Raw genomic sequence first — 22,822 nt, 5'->3', positions numbered from 1 at the left:
AACTATAATTTGACACATATTTCATTTTTCTCACCAAGAATACAATTCGAAATATCTTTCACCATAAATAATATATTAATCACAAAACCTTCGACTATAAAGAAATTTGAATTCCCAAATCCAACCAAAAGCTCTAATTTCTAAAAATTCTTTCACTTTTCATAACCCCCTTTGCATTTTCAATCATTTTTCAATTTTGTTGCCCTACTATAACTATTTACTATAACTATTTTGTTTGAAATTTGCTTCATACGACAGTTCCTCGACTGTTTATTTTAACTTATTTTAAAGAATTTCGTTTAATAATTATATTAAATGTAGCTCTCATTGTTGTAATTTATATTTTGAATTTAAGTCATTCAAGTAGTTACTTATTTCCTGTTTTCTTGTTCAATAAATAAAGAATCAAAGAACGTCGAGTATAATTGTGATAAGAATGAGTTCCTGTAATAAATTCGGCGATTTTTTCGTTAGAGAAAAATAGTAATTCGAAGACTTTTTGCCATAAAGTCGACGATATTTCTAAAATAGCAAATAAGAAATCGTATGCAAATTAAGACGTAAAATTATTTTTCTTCGATATTCCACGCATCGTTGGATAATTGTAAACTTGATATATTAATTAACATCCATCTTTAGAATCTGATTAAATGGCGACTGAGAAGTGCCTCTCGAGTGCAAAGGGTTAATAGATATCAAACTATCTTTCAAAATTTTCAATTTCATCTTCGACCACAAATATCCTAACACCACGATAAACCTAAATCACAAAGCAACCTAGATAATCCCATTTCGTACGATTTCGTTGCACGATTTATTAATTGATTCCCTTACAAGGGCTAATTGCATTTGCCGGCTGGGGCGCAGCGATGCAAGGCCATGCATAAGCATAATCGATCGACACTCGTTTATATCTTCATAGATATGCAAATTGCAAATGCAATGGGAATACGACGATCGTTCGGCTCTTCCTTTTTCTTCGCTATTGCAAATCAGGCAATTTACACGATGCAAGAGATCCGAATGGCTTCTTATATTCTTTATGGGCAATAACGCTCGGAACGATCTCGAAAGACATAAGAGGCTCGAGAGATTTGATCCAGGGAAAAATGCAACGGTGGATAGAATCGATTCGCAATGATCGGATGGCACGTTTGAATTTTCATTTCGTTCCCGCCGGTTCGAATAAAAATCTGACGTTTATTGTTCCCCACGTTGATTGATATCGCGTTATCCTATTTTCAGAAACAATAGACAGGATCGCCGTTGCGCGGAATATTTATTTAATGGCTTATTCAAACTCGCGAGGGGCTCGTAAAAATTTTTCTCTTCAACACGTTACTGGTGTGATAACGCGAAAACGCGAACAATCGCTTTTTCCACGCTGCCAAATGAATAGAAAGAAATTAATTTTATCCATTAGGCTAGTCGAGAAATAATACTGTATTTTTAGTGCAAAATGGTAATAACTTGGAATAAAGTTTCTTTAAGATCAGAAAAAATTATTGAATTACTATAGTAATAACTTTTTACTGTCTTATACTAAATGGGTAGTTATGTAATCCTAATTATCGATTTTATGTCTTATTTTCTACCACATTCATTTACATTTCGAATATTCGAAATTTAATATAATTTAATTTAATTTGGAATAAAATTATTTTTCACAAAATTGGAATTGAATCGTTAGATTAATATGTTTTAATGTATATGAGTTGCTGTATATTAGGCTGACTTAGGTAGGTTTCGTAGTCACCGATACATATTAATTAACAATTTAAAAAATGACAAATTTCAAAGTAACATAAAAATTTAATTTTATTGAAAATATTTCGCATTCTAAAAAATAGGAAAATGCTAAAAAATACCGATAAATATTGTATATGTGAAAAATTGAGAAACATTTTGTGCTTGGAAACACTTGGAAATACGAAACGACACAAAACTTATTTCAAAATGGTGGATGCCTTGAAGTCTGACGATTATGGCAATGCGAAACGGAGTTCAATGCCGTCATAGAATTTCCCTTTTCTGTATCAAAGCAACCTTCTCGAATCTTTTATAGAAAAATGCGAATAATTCAACGTGTTCGTTCGATCGTCGTGAACCAAAGAAAAATGAAAATTTCATTGAACGTGAAACGAAACTCCATAACTTTATACCGCATATCCTTCCTGAGTAGCTTAGTCGAATAAAAAGCAGCATTTTGTTGAAACGCCTTGTTAACGCGTTGCAAATGATCATTAAATTCAGCGAGTGTTCCTTAATCGAGAAGTCGAACAAGACAAATTCCATTTAGAAAATCTGGGTTAAGAACATTTAATCCTTTGGACGTCGAGTTACTTGTAAAGCAATGGCGACTGATACTGTAAGTACGTGTTGATACTCCATGACGATTTTGAGGTTATCCGAGGAATTTTATTACAATTATTGTAAGGAATTTAGGTTAGAAATTGAGTGTTTGAAATTTGGATTGGATTTCTGGGTATTTTACTGTATTTAGATATTTTAATACAATTTTATATTTCATTTCCTTATTTAAGGTTAGGTTAGGTTAGGTTAACGTATAATTCAATTTTGTATTTTCTTATTCAAAATTAGGTATTGTAATATAATTTTATTTTTCGTTGCTTTATTTAAGATTAGGTATTTTAATATAATTCCATTTCTTATTTCCTTATTTAAGGTTAGGTATTTTAATATAATTCCATTGTTTGTTTCCTTATTTGAGGTTAGGAATCTTAATATAATTTTATTTCTATTTTGTAGTTTAAGATCGGATATTTTGATGTTGGTGACTTAATTCTGTTATAATTTGCCAAAAAATGGAGTTAACTCCGGATGTTTTCGATTCTGTACGCCGTATAGCCGATCTTGAATAATTCCATACCGAAAGGGAAGTACAACGTGGATTACTAGGAAGTTCAAGAGGAGACGTTGCCCCTTCGAAACTTTGTTGACTCATCGATTAAACAAACTTCTGAAGAAGCTGTTCGCGGAATTTATTTGTTCTCCATCGAGGTGGGATTAAACATTCTCCTACGATTGTGAAAAGAGGTGCTAAGTCATATGGATGCAAAGAGCATGTTCAAATGAATCATCTGTATTATCTGAAGCTCTGCCACTTTTACTTCGTTGTTCTCTGATATTAAACCATACCTTTTCAAACAATTCAATTCACTTGGATCAGTGATAAAAAAATAATTTATAGAAATATCTAGTAAGAAAGAAAAATATTTTATTCCAATACAAGTAAAAGCTTCGTATAATTATCTTTAAATTCAAATTCGTAGCTTCAAATTCAATTAATTATTTACAATTAATTTCTTAATCTTTCATTCGTTATTTTATTTTATATATCGAAGGAAATTATATCTTTTTCATACGTCGTATAAAATATGGTGAACAAGATATTTCCTGGTACATAAACTAGACTTATTAATTTAATAACGAGAACGCGTAATTAAATCATATTCAGCTAGAAAATTTTATTGCGAGTTTAAAGTCTGACAGGAAATTGATCCATTGCCGATTTCACTTTTTCCGTAACTGGAATCGAAAGTGAGGATCTAATTGTCAGAGTTAGGTTGCAGGTATTCCCATATTCTTAGAAGTAGGGCTGGACTTAATAGCAATTTTAGAAGCCCGATACAAATTTTCCTTCTAATTTTACATCGTTGATAAATGATTCTATTTAAGCACGGATTACGTAAATATTGCCGGCATACAAGCGGATTTCTTCAACCTGAAATCACTATCAAAACCTCCACTTGCGCCGCTATACTATTATTAGAGAGCAATTTCGATCGAATCTCTTCGAACGGATCGTTTTTCCAACAATTACGATTAGCTAGTAAAAAGTTCACCGAGAATGCAGCAATCTATTCCCATATTACACTTACGCCACAAAGCCGAATTTTAATAGCACGCCTCTGAAAAGGAGCTTTCGAGAAATTGATCTGAACAATTTGTAATACCAAAAGAAGAAAAATAGTCTCATAAATTGATAATTTTACGAGGCATTGCAAGTAAGAAATTACGATCATAAGCTTGCCAAACCAAATGCCATTAATGTTAACAAAAACAAAAGAAAAAATAAATAACTAAAAGCGAATTAAAAGCCAATTATTCTCTAAACTAATTAATACAAATACTAAAACTATTTAACGAATTCCACCCTCTTTTCGGGTTTACAAATTACTGTGAACAATTTGTATAACAAATAATATTTAAAATAAGTCTCATAAATGAATAATTTCGTGATTTTACCAAAACGAATTCCCCTAGCTTTAAAAATCTCCATGACAGAATAATTTTATATACCTTAAACGTTAATTAATAAATAATTCACACGATAATAGCAAAAATAATACTAATTATATCAAAATAATGGTACAATTTGATACGAAAGGCGAACTTAAAAAGCTCAACCCCTTTCGTAACAATTCCTCGGCGAACCTAACCTAAAAACCATCGAAACCCCATCGCCACCGAATCGATTGAAACAAAACCCCAAGGACCAACTCGCAAACAACCTCCATGCCCAAAGAAATCATCCATCTCGACCCATAATTCACGCGATTTTCCTTTTTCTCCCTTACCATCTCGCAGAGACAAAGAGCGCGCTTTCTCGGAGCCGCCATTTTTTCCTCGTCCCGAACACGATCGTGCGCGCGCACGTTCGGTAAAAAGCGCGCGTAGATGGCAGAAAACATGGATGGCGTGTAACGATCGCAAAAGGGAACGAGGGATCGACAATAAGACGGATTTCCAGCTGGCCAATAAATTTCGCACCCCTCTGCCCCGCGAAATCCGCGCGCGTGCGTACACGCAACCACGGAGCCTGGATTCTGAATGAACGGATCGACGTTCGTAAAGGTGAACTTCTTTTTCCCGATGTGGTTTACACGCGAGCAAAGCGGCCGTTCACGGCTGTCGTAATACAACAGACAGCCGCGACAGCTGAAAGCCCACGTTGTCTTTCGGTTTTCAATAGAGAAGCATGCGACTCGCTCGGTGCAGGAGGACTCGCTACAGAAGTCTAGCCGCACGCCTTCGCCATTTTGTTTTCCTTCCTTCCTTGGAAATATCGATCCTCCGTTTAGGGAATAGTTGGTCCATATATCGAATTAACAATGGAACTGTGAGAATTTTGGTGGATCATTGAAAACAGTGGAATTAGGAAAATTTGAATGAGTGGAGGGATGATAGATATTTTGTGGGAGAAATTCACAGTATTTATTTTGGTGAAATTTCAAACTTCAAAACTTCAAAGTATGTAAACTAGAAAGGTCTTCTATTAGACTATGTTTCTATCATGAAAATTATAACGATGAGATTAAGTATGAGAATTTTTTCAAATTATTAGTAGAAAATGGAAGCTCCATTGTCTATATTTAAACTGATACGTGAAATATATTTCAAAGTGGGATTGGATGTTGATTCTTATGCTATACAGGGCCAATAGTTAGCGAAAGTGAAGTTTTCCACGTGGATGTCTATGTCAGTACTAAGAACATAGCAATTGATTTTATTTTATTTCACATATTTTGATTTCTATTGTTAATTTAATTATCTATCATCATAAGAATTCGTAATTGAAGATATAGGGTACTCGAAGCTGATGGGTTCGGGTTTGGCATCTTTTAATTGCAGTTATTAGTGAAAGTGAAGCTTCCTATGTGGATGTCTGAGATAATAAGATGGTGAGTGCCATAATTTTACGGTTTCTGCAGTATTTCCTGTTACCGTGATTTTCTTCCGATTCTTCATTTTTAATCCGATTGATTATTATCGCGAAAGTTTGCCGGAGAGATGTAGGGTACTCGAGGTAGACGAGATTAGGTTGGGAATAACTCGGTTTCAGTTGTTAGTGAAAGTGAAGCTTCCAATATTGCTGTCTAATAGTATCCCAATAACAAATGGTTGTATTTTATGAAAATGCTATACAGCATTTTCTCCAACATTTTTATTCCACTTTATAATCGGCTGATTCAAGTGATTCATCTGATCGAGATCTCTTTCGAGTCTCGACATTTCGACAGAATGAATGGTTTAAATAAGGGTGCAAGGATGCAAGCGAGTCAGTCCAAGTCAGTCTAGCAGTTCAGTCTAAGAATGTCCAAAGTCTAAGAGTTTTCAGTCAAAGACAGTGTGTCAAAGTCTAAAGTCAGTTTAACTCTTTGACTGCCATTTCTGATAAAAATTTTTAATTGTTCAATGGGGCACTTGTTATTTTAAAGTATCTTCTAATTAGCGATTATATTCAAAATGTATTAACTGACAATTTTCATTCAATTTTTACAATTGTAGTTTTACGAGTAATTCAAGCGCTCCGGTCACCAATTATTAAAGGGGTTGTAACGCAAAGGAGTAGTAGTCAGTGGAAACTGTGGAAAAACTGTACAAATCTTTATTGAACAGGCGAACGGTTAGAACTGGCCTGTTTAGGGCTACGCAGATCACAATTCGTCTTCAGAAGACTGGAGACAAAAGACAAAACGCAGGGGAAGGGATCGCCCCCACATCGCTAGGATATAGAGTTCACTTTATTATTTAATTTTACTACAATACCAATGACCACCGTGGCGTCACAAAAGAAACCATGGCGAATTATATATGACCAACATGGCAGCCAAAGTATTAAGAAAAATAGAAGAGCGTGCCCATAGCGAATCTCTCTTTTTTCATAGCCAGCCGCCGTCATTCTCTTTATAAGCTTATTTTATCCTATTAAGAAGCCAACAATACTATCTTAAGTTCATCCATCCAGAATCCGATCCTACCTACACAAAGATCACATGCAAACATCACCGATCAAGATCAATATTAATCGCTTGAAAATAATTAATACACCGTGCACTCCTCTGCTCCCCCTAGGCTCTCAACAGCTGAAAGCAAATCGCTACTCACGGTCTAACCTCAACCTGTTTAATTTTCCCCAACGAGACTCTTCTCCCTTTTCATCAGCATTAACAGCCGCGAATGAAATTGGAAAGCACGCCGTTTATAATTCAACTATCCAGAAATGACGTCGAGCCAGGGAAACAGATAGCTAGTTACAGCTACCTGATTATAAAGCAGCTAGCTCGAACTCGTTAACGAGACCTACCTGACAGCCATCACGGTCACGAAGACAGCGGAACTGGAGTAAAAAGACGAGGAAAAATGCGCGATCGTGTTCACGATTAATAGATTAACAGCGAAACCATCGGCATCTTCCGAGAATCCCTCGGACATCATCGCTGAGGTCTGAGGCTGCTCCTCCGCGAGGCTGAGACCTCTTGATCTCGCGTAAACACGCAACGACTCCTGTTCAACCTATTCAGAGCCAGATCGTTCGAGGGCGATCTGCATATCGGCGAGTCCAGGTTGGAGGCTATGGAATTACAAGCGGAAGTGCGTTAAGGAGGCGTTGCTAATCGACGTACAGCCGTTAGCCGCCCTTCAACCGGCGAATCGTTACTCATCGCTCGGTTCTCCTCGGCCACGAGCCGAGATTCCTGTAATTAGGAGCAATAATTAATTAGGTCGACTTTCTCTGGCTCTGGTTGAACCAGTCCACGAGACTCTTCTGCCGTGCAACTGCTCCACCGATGCTAATTATAAGCTTCTCAATTAGACCCGCCGTTGATCAACAGGCAATTTCGCGGACGATCAGGAGTACATATAGCTCGTCATTTTTCTGTCTTTCTGCAGTTTCATATCCCCTTCCGAGATCGTGATGAATCGATGATCTGCTCGGGGTGTCGTGTTTGCTTAAGACCCGAGGTAGCCATTACTCGCGATATCCGAATTGGTTCTTTCGCTCTTCGTGTTTCTCGCGTTTGTAAAATTGTTTTCTGGTGATATTGGAAATTTTGGATTTGGAAGTATTTTCGTGATATTTAATGAAAGTCGTAATCGAGATCGTGATGAATCGATGATCTGCTCGAGGTGTCGTGTTTGCTTAAGACCCGAGGTAGCCATTACTCGCGATATCCGAATTGGTTCTTTCGCTCTTCGTGTTTCTCGCGTTTGTAAAATTGTTTTCTGGTGATATTGGAAATTTTGGATTTGGAAGTATTTTCGTGGTATTTAATGAAAGTCGTAAGATTCACGATTCGTGAATACTCGTGAGTATATTTAGAGGATTTTCGTCGTCATCGAGTCTTGTTTCGTGCTCGAGGACGTTGAATCGTGCTTTTTATGAGCTTATATTTAATTTAGGTATTTTTGGGAATTCTGAAAGTATCGTTGTGAAATTGATTTTTCCTAAATTGTTGTTAATTTGAAAATTGAAAGATTGGTATTTCGTGAATAATTTGTGAATCCGTGAAACAACATATGGGGATTTGAAATTCTTTTCTCTAATGTTACGTTTTTGAATAACATATTTGTTTTAAATACATAATGAAACGAAATTCGAGACATCTATTTAATATAAATATCTTCGTCACAAAAGATTCTTCTCCTTTGCAATTATTTTTGCAAATATTTTATTTATTTTTAGTTATATAATTGTATAAAATTATATAAAATTCCTGACCTTCAAAATTGGGTTAAAAAAGATGGAGAAGTTGGCAAAAAATGAAATAATCAGGAGTCTAAGTATCTCCGAAATCTAGATCCACAAATATCTCGTAACAAGATTCTGTCTCGTTATCTTGTAAAATCTCGCAGCCATAAGACACCATGGAACGCGTCGCAGGGGCAATACGAAGTACAAAAAGCCGGAGAATAATTATGCAATCGGATTAAGATCGACTGCGATAATCGGAATAACAAGGAGGCACAAGAGAGCGCTGGCACGCCGAACACGCTCGCTTTTAATCGATTATTTTCACCTGATCCGCTCGAGTTCGTCCGCGATCCGCGGCTTTGCCCTCACACGGAATTTACGTGGGTGGCATATGTTTAGCGGGGGCGTCCCATGTAGCCGGTGTGTTTCACATTCAAATCGAGGAAGTTATGTCAGGGCAACGCTGCATGTATAAATAAATCGCGACGAATGCGGCGGACTAATCCGCGAAACGGTTCGCTATCTGTGCCTGCCGATCGCGATCCTGTTCGAACTATCGGCAAGTTATTCCGCAAATTTGAAATTACATCTTGCTTTTCCCGGTTTTTTCTTTTTCCTTTTTCCTTTTTTTATTTTTGAATTCTTGAATTTCTGAATTACTGAACCCTCAACCCTCAAATTTCTAAATATTTGAATATCTGAATTCTCGAATCTTTAAATTTCTGAATTTCTGAATCTTTGGATTTCTAAACATTTGAATTCTCGAATTACTGAATTTTTACATTTCTGAATCTTTGAATTTCTAAATGTTTGAATTCCTGAATTCTTGAATTTTTACATTTCTGAATCTTTGAATTTCTAAATGTTTGAATTCCTGAATTCTTGAATTTTTAAATTTCTGAATTCTTGCTTTTTCCTTTTTTTCTTTTCTTTTCGTATTTGTGAATCCCTAAATTTCTGAATTTCTGAAGCTTTGAATTTTTGAATCTTTAAATTTCTGATTCCCTGAATCTTTGGATTTCTAAATATTTGAATTCTTGTATTCTTAAATCTTTGAATGTTTGAATCTTTAATTTCTGAATTCCTGAATCTTTGAATTTCTAAATATTTAAATTCCTGAATTTTTGAATCTTTGAATTTTTAAATATTTAAATTCCTGAATTCTTGAATCTTTGAATTTCTAGAGGTATCTGAATTCCTGAATTCTTGCATTCTCGAATCTCTGAACCTTTCTCATAGCCATTAAACTACAGTAACTAAATTAATAACCGATTGTCATAATCAACACGTCATACCACAATATTTAATAATTACATTTAGCTCTGAACTTTCGCATCGAGATGATCGTAATTGATTTAGAAAGAAGTGAAAACCTTGGTAATAACAGCTTACAAAAGGTTTCCCTTGACTTCGCGAAAGTAGTAATTATTTGGCAAACGAACGAAAGCTGGTAAAAAATCAAAGTCACGAAGTGGTGTAATTTATCAAGCGGCGGAAAGTACGTCGGCTGAGAGTTTTATGGGATGAACACGTTCAGCGATAAAATTCATCTTCAACGTTGTATATTTTACGACCATCGAATGGACAAAAAGGTGACAACACAGGTCAGAAATTTTTGCAGTGTCCTCGAAAAGAATGGCGCGGATGCCAAAATTTCGATGAAACGAGTCTTCGAATACCGCGGATGATTCACGCTACCGGTCATTGATCTATGCTTCGTGAGAATAGTCGATCTCATCCTTTAATCTCAAAAATATACGCTACGAGTATTTTTAACCGAATCTCCATCATTTATCCCGACCACCCGTTTCCTCGAAAAACATTAAATTATCCCAAACAAACTTTCCTATTATATAAATACACTAAATCATCTCACCCTTAATCACCCTCTCCCAAAAAATATCGAATCACTATACTCCACCTTCGACTCGATAATCCCCCATAAAATACCCCCAAGAATTTCCAAAATTCAACGTCGAAGGATTTCAAACCAAAGACACGTGTCCATCTCCTCGTTTCTCAAGCATCGATCTAGATTTTAAACGAAAAATGAAATTCGTCATCTGCCAATATAAAAATCGTAAACAGCCTCGTAAAAGCCTACATTGAACTCTTTCTCGTTACCATTTGCCGTAAAACGAGATTGACCAAACAACGTCCTCTTTTCGCGCCAATTTCCAGCCAACGGGGTCCCATAAAAATGCTCGCGAATCAATTATCCCCTTTCACCGTACAATGAATCGCGGGTTGGCGAAACCATCGGGTAAACTGCGGCTATTAAAAATGAAAAAATCGTGTTTACACGCGGCCTCCTCTCTCGGTGTGGAGGAAAAAGGGGAGAGATAAAATGGAAAAAGAGAAAGGAGTAGGAGGGGGCAGGAAAAATTTCCATCGATCACTTTCACCGCGACGAGCACGGTTTCGACCGCGAAGCTTATCAGACGTGATCTGGCTAGAAATAACGCGGACAATTGGACGAAATTTCACGGTTCGATGGCTGGTGACGCGAGAAGAAGAAAGAGATGGACACGAGGTGGCGAAAGAAGGATAGGAGAGAAAGGGTTAGCCAGTAAGGTAGCCCGTTTCATTGAGGAGATAAAGGCCAATCATGGCGGGGTGACTCACCGAATTTTTGGCATACTTTTTTTCCCGCAGACGGGCCACGTGAGAACGTCGACGGGAAGCTACATAATTGAACCAGCCAAGCCCTGGCGGGAGAGTGACAAGGATTCTCTAGAATTTTCGCTGGAACACGCCATCCAGAGGAAACGGCCGCACAACGTGGACCCTGGGCGCATGAACGACGTCGATGATGAGGACAGGGCGCAAAACTGCGGCGTGATTGGTGAGTTGCATTTATTTCCTGTAATTATTCCGCCGTTTTATTTCATAGAATTTTGGTCAAATATATTTTTTCTTCCTTTTCCTAATGTTTTTAAACATTTGATTTTAAATTTTGCATTCAGTATTATCGTTTTGGTCAATTGACTACGTAATTTATCTTTTACTTAATTTTTCAGTATTTTCTCTTACTCGATTTTCTTTATTATTCTTTCATTAAAAATTTCCATATGAAGTACGTATTTTAAAAAATATTCAATTATAGATTTTTTGGGGTAATTTTTCTTTTGTCGTTGACAATCTGGTATATGGGTAATTAATATAGATAGTACAGATTTTGCTGTGCTATTTATGCAAAGAAATTGAATTAATGTAGGATTAGTTGAAAATATCAATTACATTTTTAGAGATTTTCCTTTTTGAATTCATTAGTCAATTCGACCAGTGGTGGTAAGTTTAATGTTAGGTGAGTTGGATTTATTTAATATAGATGGTAATTAAATGGTAATTAACATTTTTTTGTTATTATATATATGTAAGGCATATATGTCAGTATATTTAAACGAGTAGTGCTCATTTAATGTAGATAGTAATTAAGTTATTTTCTGTGATAGAAAGCCAAATTTGTCTAAATGAATTCTCTTTTTTTTTTTTGAGATGTTTAATGGAACTTTGATAAAATTTTGTCCAATTGTAGTACATTTAGAATATATTAACCTGACTATTTTCAGATGAGTTGGGTTTATTCGTCGTAATTATTAAAGAGTTTGTGACTATTGTGAATAGTTCCTTCGAAGTAATTTAACCAAATAAAGAACCAAATGATTTATTCATCTACTCGCATATTCCGCCTAAGATATCCCCCTATTGTAATTGTAATCTTCATAGAAAATGAATACCAAATGACTAAATCTTCTTGCAACAAAGAAATTTCAAAAAGTACCCACATATCTATTCATCTGAACTTCCACAAATCATTTCTTTCATCTAAACCCACTCCCTCCACTTTCCCCAATTGACCAAACACCGATCCAAGCTTCCACCCACGTTCCCTCTTGGATCCTTTTTAAAAACCCACTATACACACCAAAATCCAACGAAATTTAGGAAAAATAATTCCGTTGCATTCAATTCATCGCACACGAAGAATCCAACAGTCTCAGACCTCCAATGCACAGTATCCCTTAATTCTCAAGCCCAGTGTGCATCATACTCGGTAGTTGTTCCGACCTCTCACGATACTCTTTAACTCGTGTACCGCGTTACTCACCTGCCATTCATCACGGCATAGACGAAAACCTCGGCGAGGTACCCCGCTGTAGGTACACGTAGCACCGGAGCCGCGCATCCTGTGGGGAGGAGCTCGCTTGGTCCCGCGCCGAAAACGTATTAATAATGCATGCGGCTGGTGCAGCTCGCATTAGGAGGGACAGCGATGCACACGTGTGCAGGGAACGGGCGCAGCCCGCCATCGGTGTAGTACTACAAAACGTCCAGGTGACTCGATACCTATCGTTTTATTCATGACCATTCCGTTCGTTGGTTCGTTTAAAAGCGACATGTCACGTGTGTGTCGCACGGCGAAAGTTCATTCGAGCGTGCCCGGCGAGATCCGCGAATAAATAAATGGACAGGCCTGGGCCGGCAGGGCTCTTTGCCTTTTTGCCCGTGGACCGGTTTTTTCGACAGCTCGATTAACATTCCGTTGTCCGAGGCATTACATTGTCCACGGAGGCGCGGATTAATTATTTCGTCAGCCGTGGACGGTGTCTTATGCCCGCTGCTCATCCCCGAGTTTCACCGATGATCGATTCCAGCATCTTCTTTCTTATTTATGAATTCGCCGGGATTTCTCTTTCGGCAAGACCAAACGGAGGCTTTTGCCTCGTCCTGGCGTGGGATCAGCGCCGATGAGTGATGGTGCGCTCTGGGAGACGCTGAGAGACTTTGGTCCATGCAGGTCTCGGTGATTATCGATACCGATTTTGGTGAGATTTTATTGCGGAATCGATTCGACGATTTTATTTGTCATTTATGAATTCACCGTAATTTTTCATTTCTCGCAATCAGATAGAGGAATTCGACTGATTTTTGCATGAGATGAAGGAAGATGTGTGATGGCGTTCATTAAGGGACTGTGAGGGACTTTGGTCCCTGCAAGTCTCGGTGATTATCGATACCGAGTTTGGTAGGATTTTCTTTATCATTTATGAATTCACTGTGATTTTTTATTTCTCGCGATCAGATAACGGAATTTGACTGATTTTTGTATGAGATAGAGATGTGTGATGGCGTTCATTAAGGGACTGTGATACACTTTGGTCCCTGCATGTCTCAGTGATTATCGATACCAATTTTGTTGAAATTCTTCTGGAGAATCGATTCGAAGATTTTCTTTCTAGTTTATAAATTCACTGTGATTTTTCATTTCATCGCATGATAAGAAGAAATTTAGCTAATTTTGATCTGACATGAAGGAAGATGTGTGATGATACTCATTAAAGGACTGTATGAGATTTTAGTCTATTCAGGATTTGGTGATTGATATTAGTATTGTTTTGGGATTTTATTTGGTAAAGTGTTGATTCAAGGATTCTCTTTATTATTCATGGATTTGCTATGATTCTTCTATTACACTTCTGGAACAAGTAGAGAAATTTGTCTGATTCTGGCGTGGCATGAACTGAGAACTCAATTAAGGAGTTTCAATTGTGAATGGACCTAGGTTTTGTTTAATTATCTTTGATATTGTTATTAGAATTTTGATACATTATCAATTCTTAGATTCATATTCTTATTTATGAATTAACTATGATTGTTTTCTCGACCTGGTCATATGGAATTTGATTGAGTCTAATGTGGGATGAGCTGAAAGCTTGTGAGACTCTAGAGAAGTCTGTGAGAAGTTTTGTTTGATTATTATTGGAATTTTCGAATAATCAATTCGTTGATCCCTTTCTTTATCCATAAATTCACTGTGATTTCTCTTTCGGATCTCGCATGTGAAGAAATCCATTCGATGATAGCGTAGGATGATCTGAAATGCATGGTAATGTTTGATGGAAGCTTGTGAAAGTTTTTAATCACGAATCTATGTGGGTTTTATTTGAATATCGTTCTTAGCGTTATTATTAGAACTTTATCGAACGATCACTTCATCAATCCTCTTTCTTATTTATTAATTCACTATGATTTCTCTTTAGGTATAGGTAGGTGGAGAAATTCCTTTGATCCCGATTTAGGATAAGTTCACACGTTTAATAATACTTCTTGTTAAATTCTCAGAAATTTTATCTATTTAAGGTTTATTTTATTTAATTTAAGCTTTATTTTATCGTAATTATCAGTATTACTTCAAATTTCATTTTGTTGGGTCTTGAAAATAAAATAGTAAAATAGAAATATAGAGTTTGAATAGGTTTGATAATGTTTAAGATACTAACAGAGGAATCAGTACAGAAATAATTCGTTATCATTGAACCTAATTAATGAATTATTTTTATTTAATTATAATATTATCATAAAAATTAATTGTACTAGCATGATGATTTAAAGAACACATTTTTGTGAGGACCTAAATTAATGAATAAATTGGGAAAGAAATTTCTGAAATTTCGAGACCAAGTTAATCAATTTCAATAATGTCTTTGATATTTTCGGGTCTAAAAATTTTTGGCCATTCGATATTAATGCATAATTAGATTCTCGAGTTATTTGATTATATATACGATATTTATGATTTTATTTCTCTCGTTTCCACGCGTGATTGATGGAAGACCGCGATGATTTATGAACAATACCTTCGTTCATTAATAAAACGGTACAAAGGGATACATTAAATTCCGAGGGCGAAGTAATTAATTTTGGCGAACTCTTTTATGCACCGAACTCTAGAAACTTTCAGTGATTCAACGGTAATACAATTAAGCTTACAAATTGCATCCTTAGTCCCGTGTGATTTATGACACCATTCCTGAGAAAAATAGCTCAGGATATGATTTATCTCTAACCACCATAGTTCGCCAGTAACATCTTCACTCGACAAAGAAACGCCACGAAACGACTATTTAGGAAGACACCTAAGTGTCAGACACCTTGGACTATTACTTTCACGAGAAATTTCGTATTAAACAATTTTAAAAAGCGTAAAAATATACATACCTGAATAAATTCTTTAGGAAATGTATAATATTAGGTTGATAGAAAAATAATTTCCTTTTGCTTCTTTTCCATCTCTAATTAAATGACCTAAATAAAACGTAAATCATCACTACATGCAAAATGTTTATTATCAAAATACAGAGCGGAGTCAGCGCTTTTGAACGATACATTACATAACTACATTTACAAAATAATTTATTCCAATATCAAGCTACAGTAAAAATCGAAAATACAAAAAAAGGAAATTATTTTTCTACCAACCTAATAATAAGTATAATAAATAAATCACTTATTTGCTTATATTTAAACTTTGATATGGGGAATTCATAGTGTCTCATTTTTATTTATCAAATTTCGTTTTATAGTATTTGAATATTTATATTTCAATATTTTTAATATTTTAATTTTAAATGGTTCATAAAATAGCACGTACTCCTCACAACCATACACGTAGTACTATACACTAGATCGCCATATTTATTTTAGATATTAAATTCTCAAAATTTATACATACTATCCATATGCATCATATTTTTATTTTTCTTGTCTTTCTTTTAAAGACTTTTAATCATCAGAAGTATGCTTGCCATTCACAAATAAATTTTCGAAGCTTCTCTATTTTTTCAAAAAATATTCTAACACCATAACACCATATATAGAGTGTTCCTAAATTCAAGCAAGATTTAAATTTTACCCCATTTACGCGATAAAGTGTTGCCATTGAAAAAGAAAAGGTAACGTGATAGTTGACAGTTCAGGGTTATTAAAAATGGAAGGCTACATGCAAAAACAACGCATTTTTATTATTGAACAATATTTACAATTTTTAATTAAATTATTTGTGTTTTCTATCAAAATTATTTCTTGCGTGAATTTTGGGACACCGTATATAATCTCTATATTATTCAAAATGATATATTTCATATTAAATTCTTCCTTTCTTAAATATAATCGTATTTTCGTGGTAACACTTATCTCGATTATTATTACCTATATTTATCCTCGCATTACATAATAATTACGATAATTCTGTCATCTACAGTCTCGCATGAACAAAAAGCAATACATCGAATACACTAATAAAATCCCACATACATATATCCTATATATCCCCACCACTATACACAACCAAAAGAGCAATAATGTACCCTTCCATCAAACCCAAATCCAAATTTCCAAACGACCCTTGCGACCCACGACGACTGAGATCTCGCCACGATGAAGATTTCTCGCTGACACACGCTTTCATCTGCTTATGGAATCAGCAGCGTGCTTAATTGATGGTTGCTGTTATTTCCCCCCCCCCCTTTTTGGTCCCGGGGCCCCCGCGCTCTCCCTCCCCCGACTGGCTGCTGCCCTTTTTCCGCGCCCGGGGGCCCAACGCGTGTGTACGAATTTAAAGAACGTTAACCCTTGGCGGTCGAAGACCGAGGCCCGCCGCCGGAGTAGCTCCGGGCTTTCGTCATTTTTCAGGAAAAATAAACGGAACCGTGTTCGACTGCCGGCGAAATTTATGGCGCGCCGCGGCGTTCCACCGGTATTACCATGCGATCCCGAATCGTTTGTGTGTTTATCGAGGAGATATTGGGGGGTGGTGGCCCTTTATAAGCTGCAGCGAGAAAAATAGGGGAGCAGGGAGATCGCGTGTGGACCAACAGCATGCGCGGCAGAGGGTGTAATTTTTGTTGATTTAACGAGTCTGCAAGGTTGAAGAGAAAGTTGTTGCAGAAGACCAGGAGGGAATCTTGCGGTATCGGTGATTGGCTACGAAACGTTAAAGGAAAATGAAAAATTGATTAGGTTTGACTTGGGTATTTCGAAATTACATAGAGCTCAGAAAAGAATTTGGAATTTTATAACTATTTCTCTTTTTCTTCGAGGTTGGAGATTTTTGGAAGTTAGATTTATGTACATAGGTCCTTGGGACCAAGGAAGATTAAGAATTTGAATATTATATTATTATTATTATTATATTATAATTAAAAATTTAAAGGAGACCATTTGGACCCTGATAGGTTTAGTGTTAAAGAGGTTTAAAAGCCAGATTTATGTAGGTGCTTGGGATCAAGGAAGATTGAGAATTTGAAATTCTGTGTTTCCCTTTTTCTTTTCGTGGTTAACTCTGAGCCTACCATGACAGATCAAATTATCAGTAGATGAAGAAATAAAATAAGGAATACTTTAAGAAAATGGAACACGAAAATATATTTGAAGAAATATATTAAAAGAAAAATTGCAAAGGCAAGTGGCCAAAATGGAAACTTAAATGCGTAGCTTCTAATTAAGAATTGGAAAGAAACCATTTGGAGCCTGGTAGGTTTAGTGTGAAAGAGGTTTAAAAGTCTGGTTTATGTAGGTTCTTGGGACCAAGGAAGATTGAGAATTTGAAATTTTGTATTTTCTTTCCTTCCATTTTATGGTTAGAGAGGTTTAAAAGCCAGATTTATGTAGGTTCTTAGAACCAACATAAAGATCAAGGAGTTGGAATTTTGTATTTATTTTTTGGGTAATTCGAGAAAGTTAAATGAGAAAAATCTGAAATCTCGAATATTAAGTACTGTATGGTCAATGTTATACATAATGAAGGATTTTTATTTTTAAGAATTTAAAAAGATTGGAGATTAATCGTAGTCTCCAAGAAATGTATTTTTTGTATGTTCTACGAAAATAGTCATGCACATAGCTAATGAATTAAAACATCAATATCAAGTGAAAAATGCCAGTAAACATTCAATTTGATCGTGAATGATGTCAGAGATACGTGTAGCTCTTACATCTAGCGCATTAAATATTCATAAGATTTAAATATGTATATTGCACACGGTATCTGTGAGATTTGTATTCACATAAAACATGAACTGTTGCTTAAAACAAGTCAGAAGTAGAACATACTTATACATAAACCTCTCCTAAGTCTCGCATTCCACAAATAAATACTGTTCTCTTTGGTCACCCAAAATTCTGCATAGGTCTAATCGATATCCATAATTCAAATTAATCCACGAAAGAAGAATTCTACAAGGAATCAGTTAAAAAGAATTATTTACAGTCCCATTTCTCACACTGGTATATACCCAAACCTTCTGAACAAAAATCCTCTCAAATAATCAATACCTTTGATCCAAAATTTGATCTAAATCCCCAAAATCAATATAAAATATAAAAAAAAAGAATTTTGAAGCTGATCAACTCAAAAACATTTCTTACAACCCTAATTCTCATAATATCTAAAATACACTCAATATTCCTCAACAAAAATCTTCTCAAAATTATCAGTATCTCAAACCCAAATTAGGTCACCCAAATCAACATGAAATTAAAGAAAGGACTCCACTTTTAATCATAATATGACCTGGATATATAATCATTTTAAAAAGCCCAGCTCAGAAGACCTAATTCAAAATTCTCCTCTCACATCAATAGATTCAACTAAATCTCCTCAAAGAAATCCCCTGGAATAATTCTCAAAAACGTTGCTGCACCTGTAACCAAAATATAATCCCAATTCGAAAGCAATTCATTCAGACCCACCTCTGAAGCCAGCCGAAAGACCCGATGCAAAAGCCAGCTGACACCAACACGAATCGCACCATATTGCACGAAATCCGCGCACAAGCCGCAGGTCTGATAGCCAAGCTGGCATAAAGCCACTCAACGAGCACGAAAAGTAATCCGCTTTACGAATCCATCAGGATCCCCGAAGGGCCAAAAAGACGATCGGGGAGATGGTGAGGAGGCAAATAAGAGACTCTCTTTCAGCATTGCGATCGAACGTTAAACGGCGCGTAACGCGATAAGAGGGGCCCGGACAGGAGCAAAAGGGAGCAATAGCCATCGTCGAAAGTCACGGTCCGTCTTGTACCGGCGTCGCGACGTGATCGTGACCTAATCTCGTTTCAAAGCGAAGGGCGTAACCGCGCGGATCCAGCAGAGTCGAGGGAGAGGCATTAAGAGAGGCTGGTCCCGCGGCGACGACCACCTGTACCGAAACAGGTTCAGCCATTTACGGGATCCCCTCGGGCGGATTCTGACGTTCCTTCGAGACAGCTTGGCGACGTGCTCGCCTCGTCCGCGAGCAGCGTTGTCCAAATTCGCGTCTGCACGCGTACGACCACCTCTGGTCTCATGTGTGCAGATGCGCGTGTGTTGAGCGTCCCCTGAACGAATGGAAAGATGGTCCATGGGGTTCGGGGGATGATGGGGCGATCGACCCGCGATTAGCTCGGCCACTCGTCGTGCTATTTGCCGCTGGGTGGGAATGTGGGTCTGGAGAGGTTGTTTGGCAGGGTGAAGGGTGGAGAAATTGGGGTGAGGTTGTGGGTTCATTGGAAACTTTGTACGCTTCTGGATATCGGGGTATGATATAGGTTAGTGGATGAGGTTATAGGAACTTGGAAATTTCTGTTTTTGATGGTGCGGCTATTGATGTGGATTAGGGGTATTTAAATATGTATAATGTAAATAATATGGGTACTTGTGTATATGTATAATATGCATAATTAGATAAAATTATTGTACATGCTACAGATAATTATGTATATATATTATATAGTAAGTAAAAATAAATAGTACATACAGTATAATATATAGTAATCAGAAAATGAATAAAAACGAATTATTTATTTTCATTATACCTTTTTATTATCTATATTGTATATATAATTGGATAAAATTATTTTTAAAAAATTCATTTTTATTTATTTTGTGGTTACTATATATTGTAATTTATATACTATTTAGTTTGATCTACAATATATATATTATATAATTCTTGTTATATCATTTTGATATATACAATTACTTTTTATCTTAATAAATGTCTATAATGGTTTTATCAAAAACAGCAGTATATTTTCAGAAAATAATACGAAATCATTTTAATACGTCATTTTAATCGATACATTACAGTTCTAGTGACATTCGTATCATTTTTCGAATAATCTTGAATACCTCGTTTAATTTCTTAATAGAGAAATGTGGTTTAGCATAATTCGAGTAATTAACAAAGACTTTGTTTCAAGTAATTAAGATACATTAGCCAAATGCTGCACCGAATGAAAATGTTAATTAGGTATTACTTAATCCATTTATCCTGATTAAATAATGGGATCTTTGATACTCGTAACTATCGTTGGTCACTTATGACCCACACTAAACGAACGGAAGGTATAAAGTAAATGAGCGAGACTAGAATAGGTATGCTGAAAGTGCTAGGCAATCAAGTGGGCCGCGAGTATGGCGGTGTGAATGAGAATTTAATAGTAATGTAGGTGTGTTTGGAAAGAGCTGAATGATGTAATTGATTTATGGTTTTGGGTTGCTTGTAATACATACGTTCGTTTATACTTCCTGTGACGTGGCAAAGTTGATTGTACTCTGGTTGTAATGGGATATTTTATTACTCTGCTAAGTGTCAATTATGATCTTGTATAATTAGGATAAAATCTGCACAGTACCGAAGCAACATAATAAATTGCAGTAATCACTTAAGAGTGGGAATGCATAAATTGGTAGACCATTGAATAGACATGATTGTTTCTCAAGTGGAAATCGATGAAGTGAAAACAGAATTAAAAATTGCATAAATAAGATTGAAGTAAATTAGATTAGAAGTTAATAAAATAAGATAAAATTCGATTAAATCAAAAGTTAGTAAAATTGAAGTAAACGCAAATTTGATATAAGATTCGAATAGAAAATACAGAAAGAGTAAATGATGCAATATCTGCAACAGACATTGCACGTGCATATGACTCAGAATACAAAATCAATAAGGATTATGCAACTATTCCTTCATATGTCTTATTAAAGATTAGTTAACTTGAATGCGAAGTTATCTCAGAACGCTCGAGTGATCGAGGTATTATTACAAGTTAAATACCGCTGATCACGGTTCACAAAAAGGGATGGGTGACCCACGAATTTTTCACGAGTGGCTTTTACTCAATACTTTCGATTTCTCTCGGATTTTCTAGTTGTTCTCAGTCTCAGTTGTCAACTAATTATTTAAGAGTCAAATTTTCCAAAATCATTTCTACCACCAGTGGTTCAAAGCGAAATTCTTAAAAATCTCTGCATACAAGAGAAAGGGGAAAAAGGGCGGAGGGGGAGAGAGAAGGAACACACTTCTTCAGCAATAAAAAATTTCTCAGCACTTGGAACCCCTTCCTATTCCAAGAAAAAAAGCAATTGCAGGAATTCGAAGAATAAAAAAGAGGAGGAATTGTGTTGCAAGAAAGGAAAATTACAGTAATAAAAAGAGTGTAAAGAGCAACGGCAAGAAAATTAATAAAAAAGTCAAGAAAGATTTCGAATAACAAAAAAAAACTGTGAGAAAGACGAAAAAGGAATTCCAACAACAAAAAAGAAGTCCCATTTACAAGGGTTATGTAACAAAAAAAAGAAGTTAAAAAGTAAATAAGGAAACCAAAAAAGGAAGTCGGGTAATAAAAAGTGCTCTAAGGATACTAAAAAGGGGATCCAGCAATAAAGGAGGAGAGATATACACACAAAAAGTTGAAATTCGGGGAACAAGGAATAAAAACTTGGAAACTTAAAAAATCAAACAAAATTCTGAAAGTGTATACAGAGAAAATTAGGGTAACAATATATAAGGAAAAACTATGTATAGGATAGAGATATGTATAAAAAAGGATGAGTTTAGATTTGCAAAATTTGTAGAAAAAATATTTGGATGGGATAAATCACAGAAGAAAATCAAGGATATTATTCTAATAGATCTTCCGAATATTATCATTTGGAAGCTTCCGACTTGAAATTTCTGCGTCCCGGAAGTTAAACAGTGACCATCGATCACTTTAAATAGATCGATATACCAAAAATAGAATATGGAACGTTTTAGGGCACTGCTTTCACTTTAAACTGCTGTTTACCAAGAAATTTATCTGTTACGTATATCAACTCCAAACATAATTAATGAAAGTGAGAATAATCTAAACAAAATTCCAGAGTGAAATCTATCAAACTTAAGTCACGTTTACAACTTCCAAATAACATTCCTCACGAATATCGAAACAATACGTAATAAAACTGCGATTTTTCACTTTAAATAATCGTATGCATACGTGATTCATCATTAATAATTCAATATACAATTTATTTTTATTATATACTAGTACTATACATATTACATAGTAACCACACAATTTTTGAATTTATATTTAATTGAAATTTCAACAAAATACGTAATACCACACACAGTATACATATCACATAGCAATCACACAATATTTAGATGGATATTTAAGGACGATTTCCTGGAAAGAAAATGGAAAGAAAGGAAAGTTATAGACGAAGGGG

At 35.7% G+C, this 22,822-nt stretch overlaps 1 protein-coding gene across 1 annotated transcript in view; it reads left to right on the top strand.

Moving 5' to 3' along the window:
• Window positions 1-22,822, top strand: part of LOC108547636 (ADAM metallopeptidase with thrombospondin type 1 motif A) — a 238,667-nt gene that overhangs the window by 154,339 nt on the left and 61,506 nt on the right. Inside the window, exon 5 of the mRNA XM_017900234.1 lies at window positions 11,156-11,345. Coding sequence (XP_017755723.1) covers window positions 11,156-11,345 — 190 coding nt within the window. The remainder of the gene's footprint in view (window positions 1-11,155; window positions 11,346-22,822) is intronic.

Source organism: Eufriesea mexicana, unplaced genomic scaffold (genome assembly GCF_001483705.2).
Source record: "Eufriesea mexicana isolate 0111107269 unplaced genomic scaffold, ASM148370v2 scaffold1146, whole genome shotgun sequence".
NCBI lineage: Eukaryota > Metazoa > Arthropoda > Insecta > Hymenoptera > Apidae > Eufriesea > Eufriesea mexicana.
Note: the sequence above shows the minus strand (reverse complement) of the source record. Positions and strands in the feature narration are given on the sequence as shown.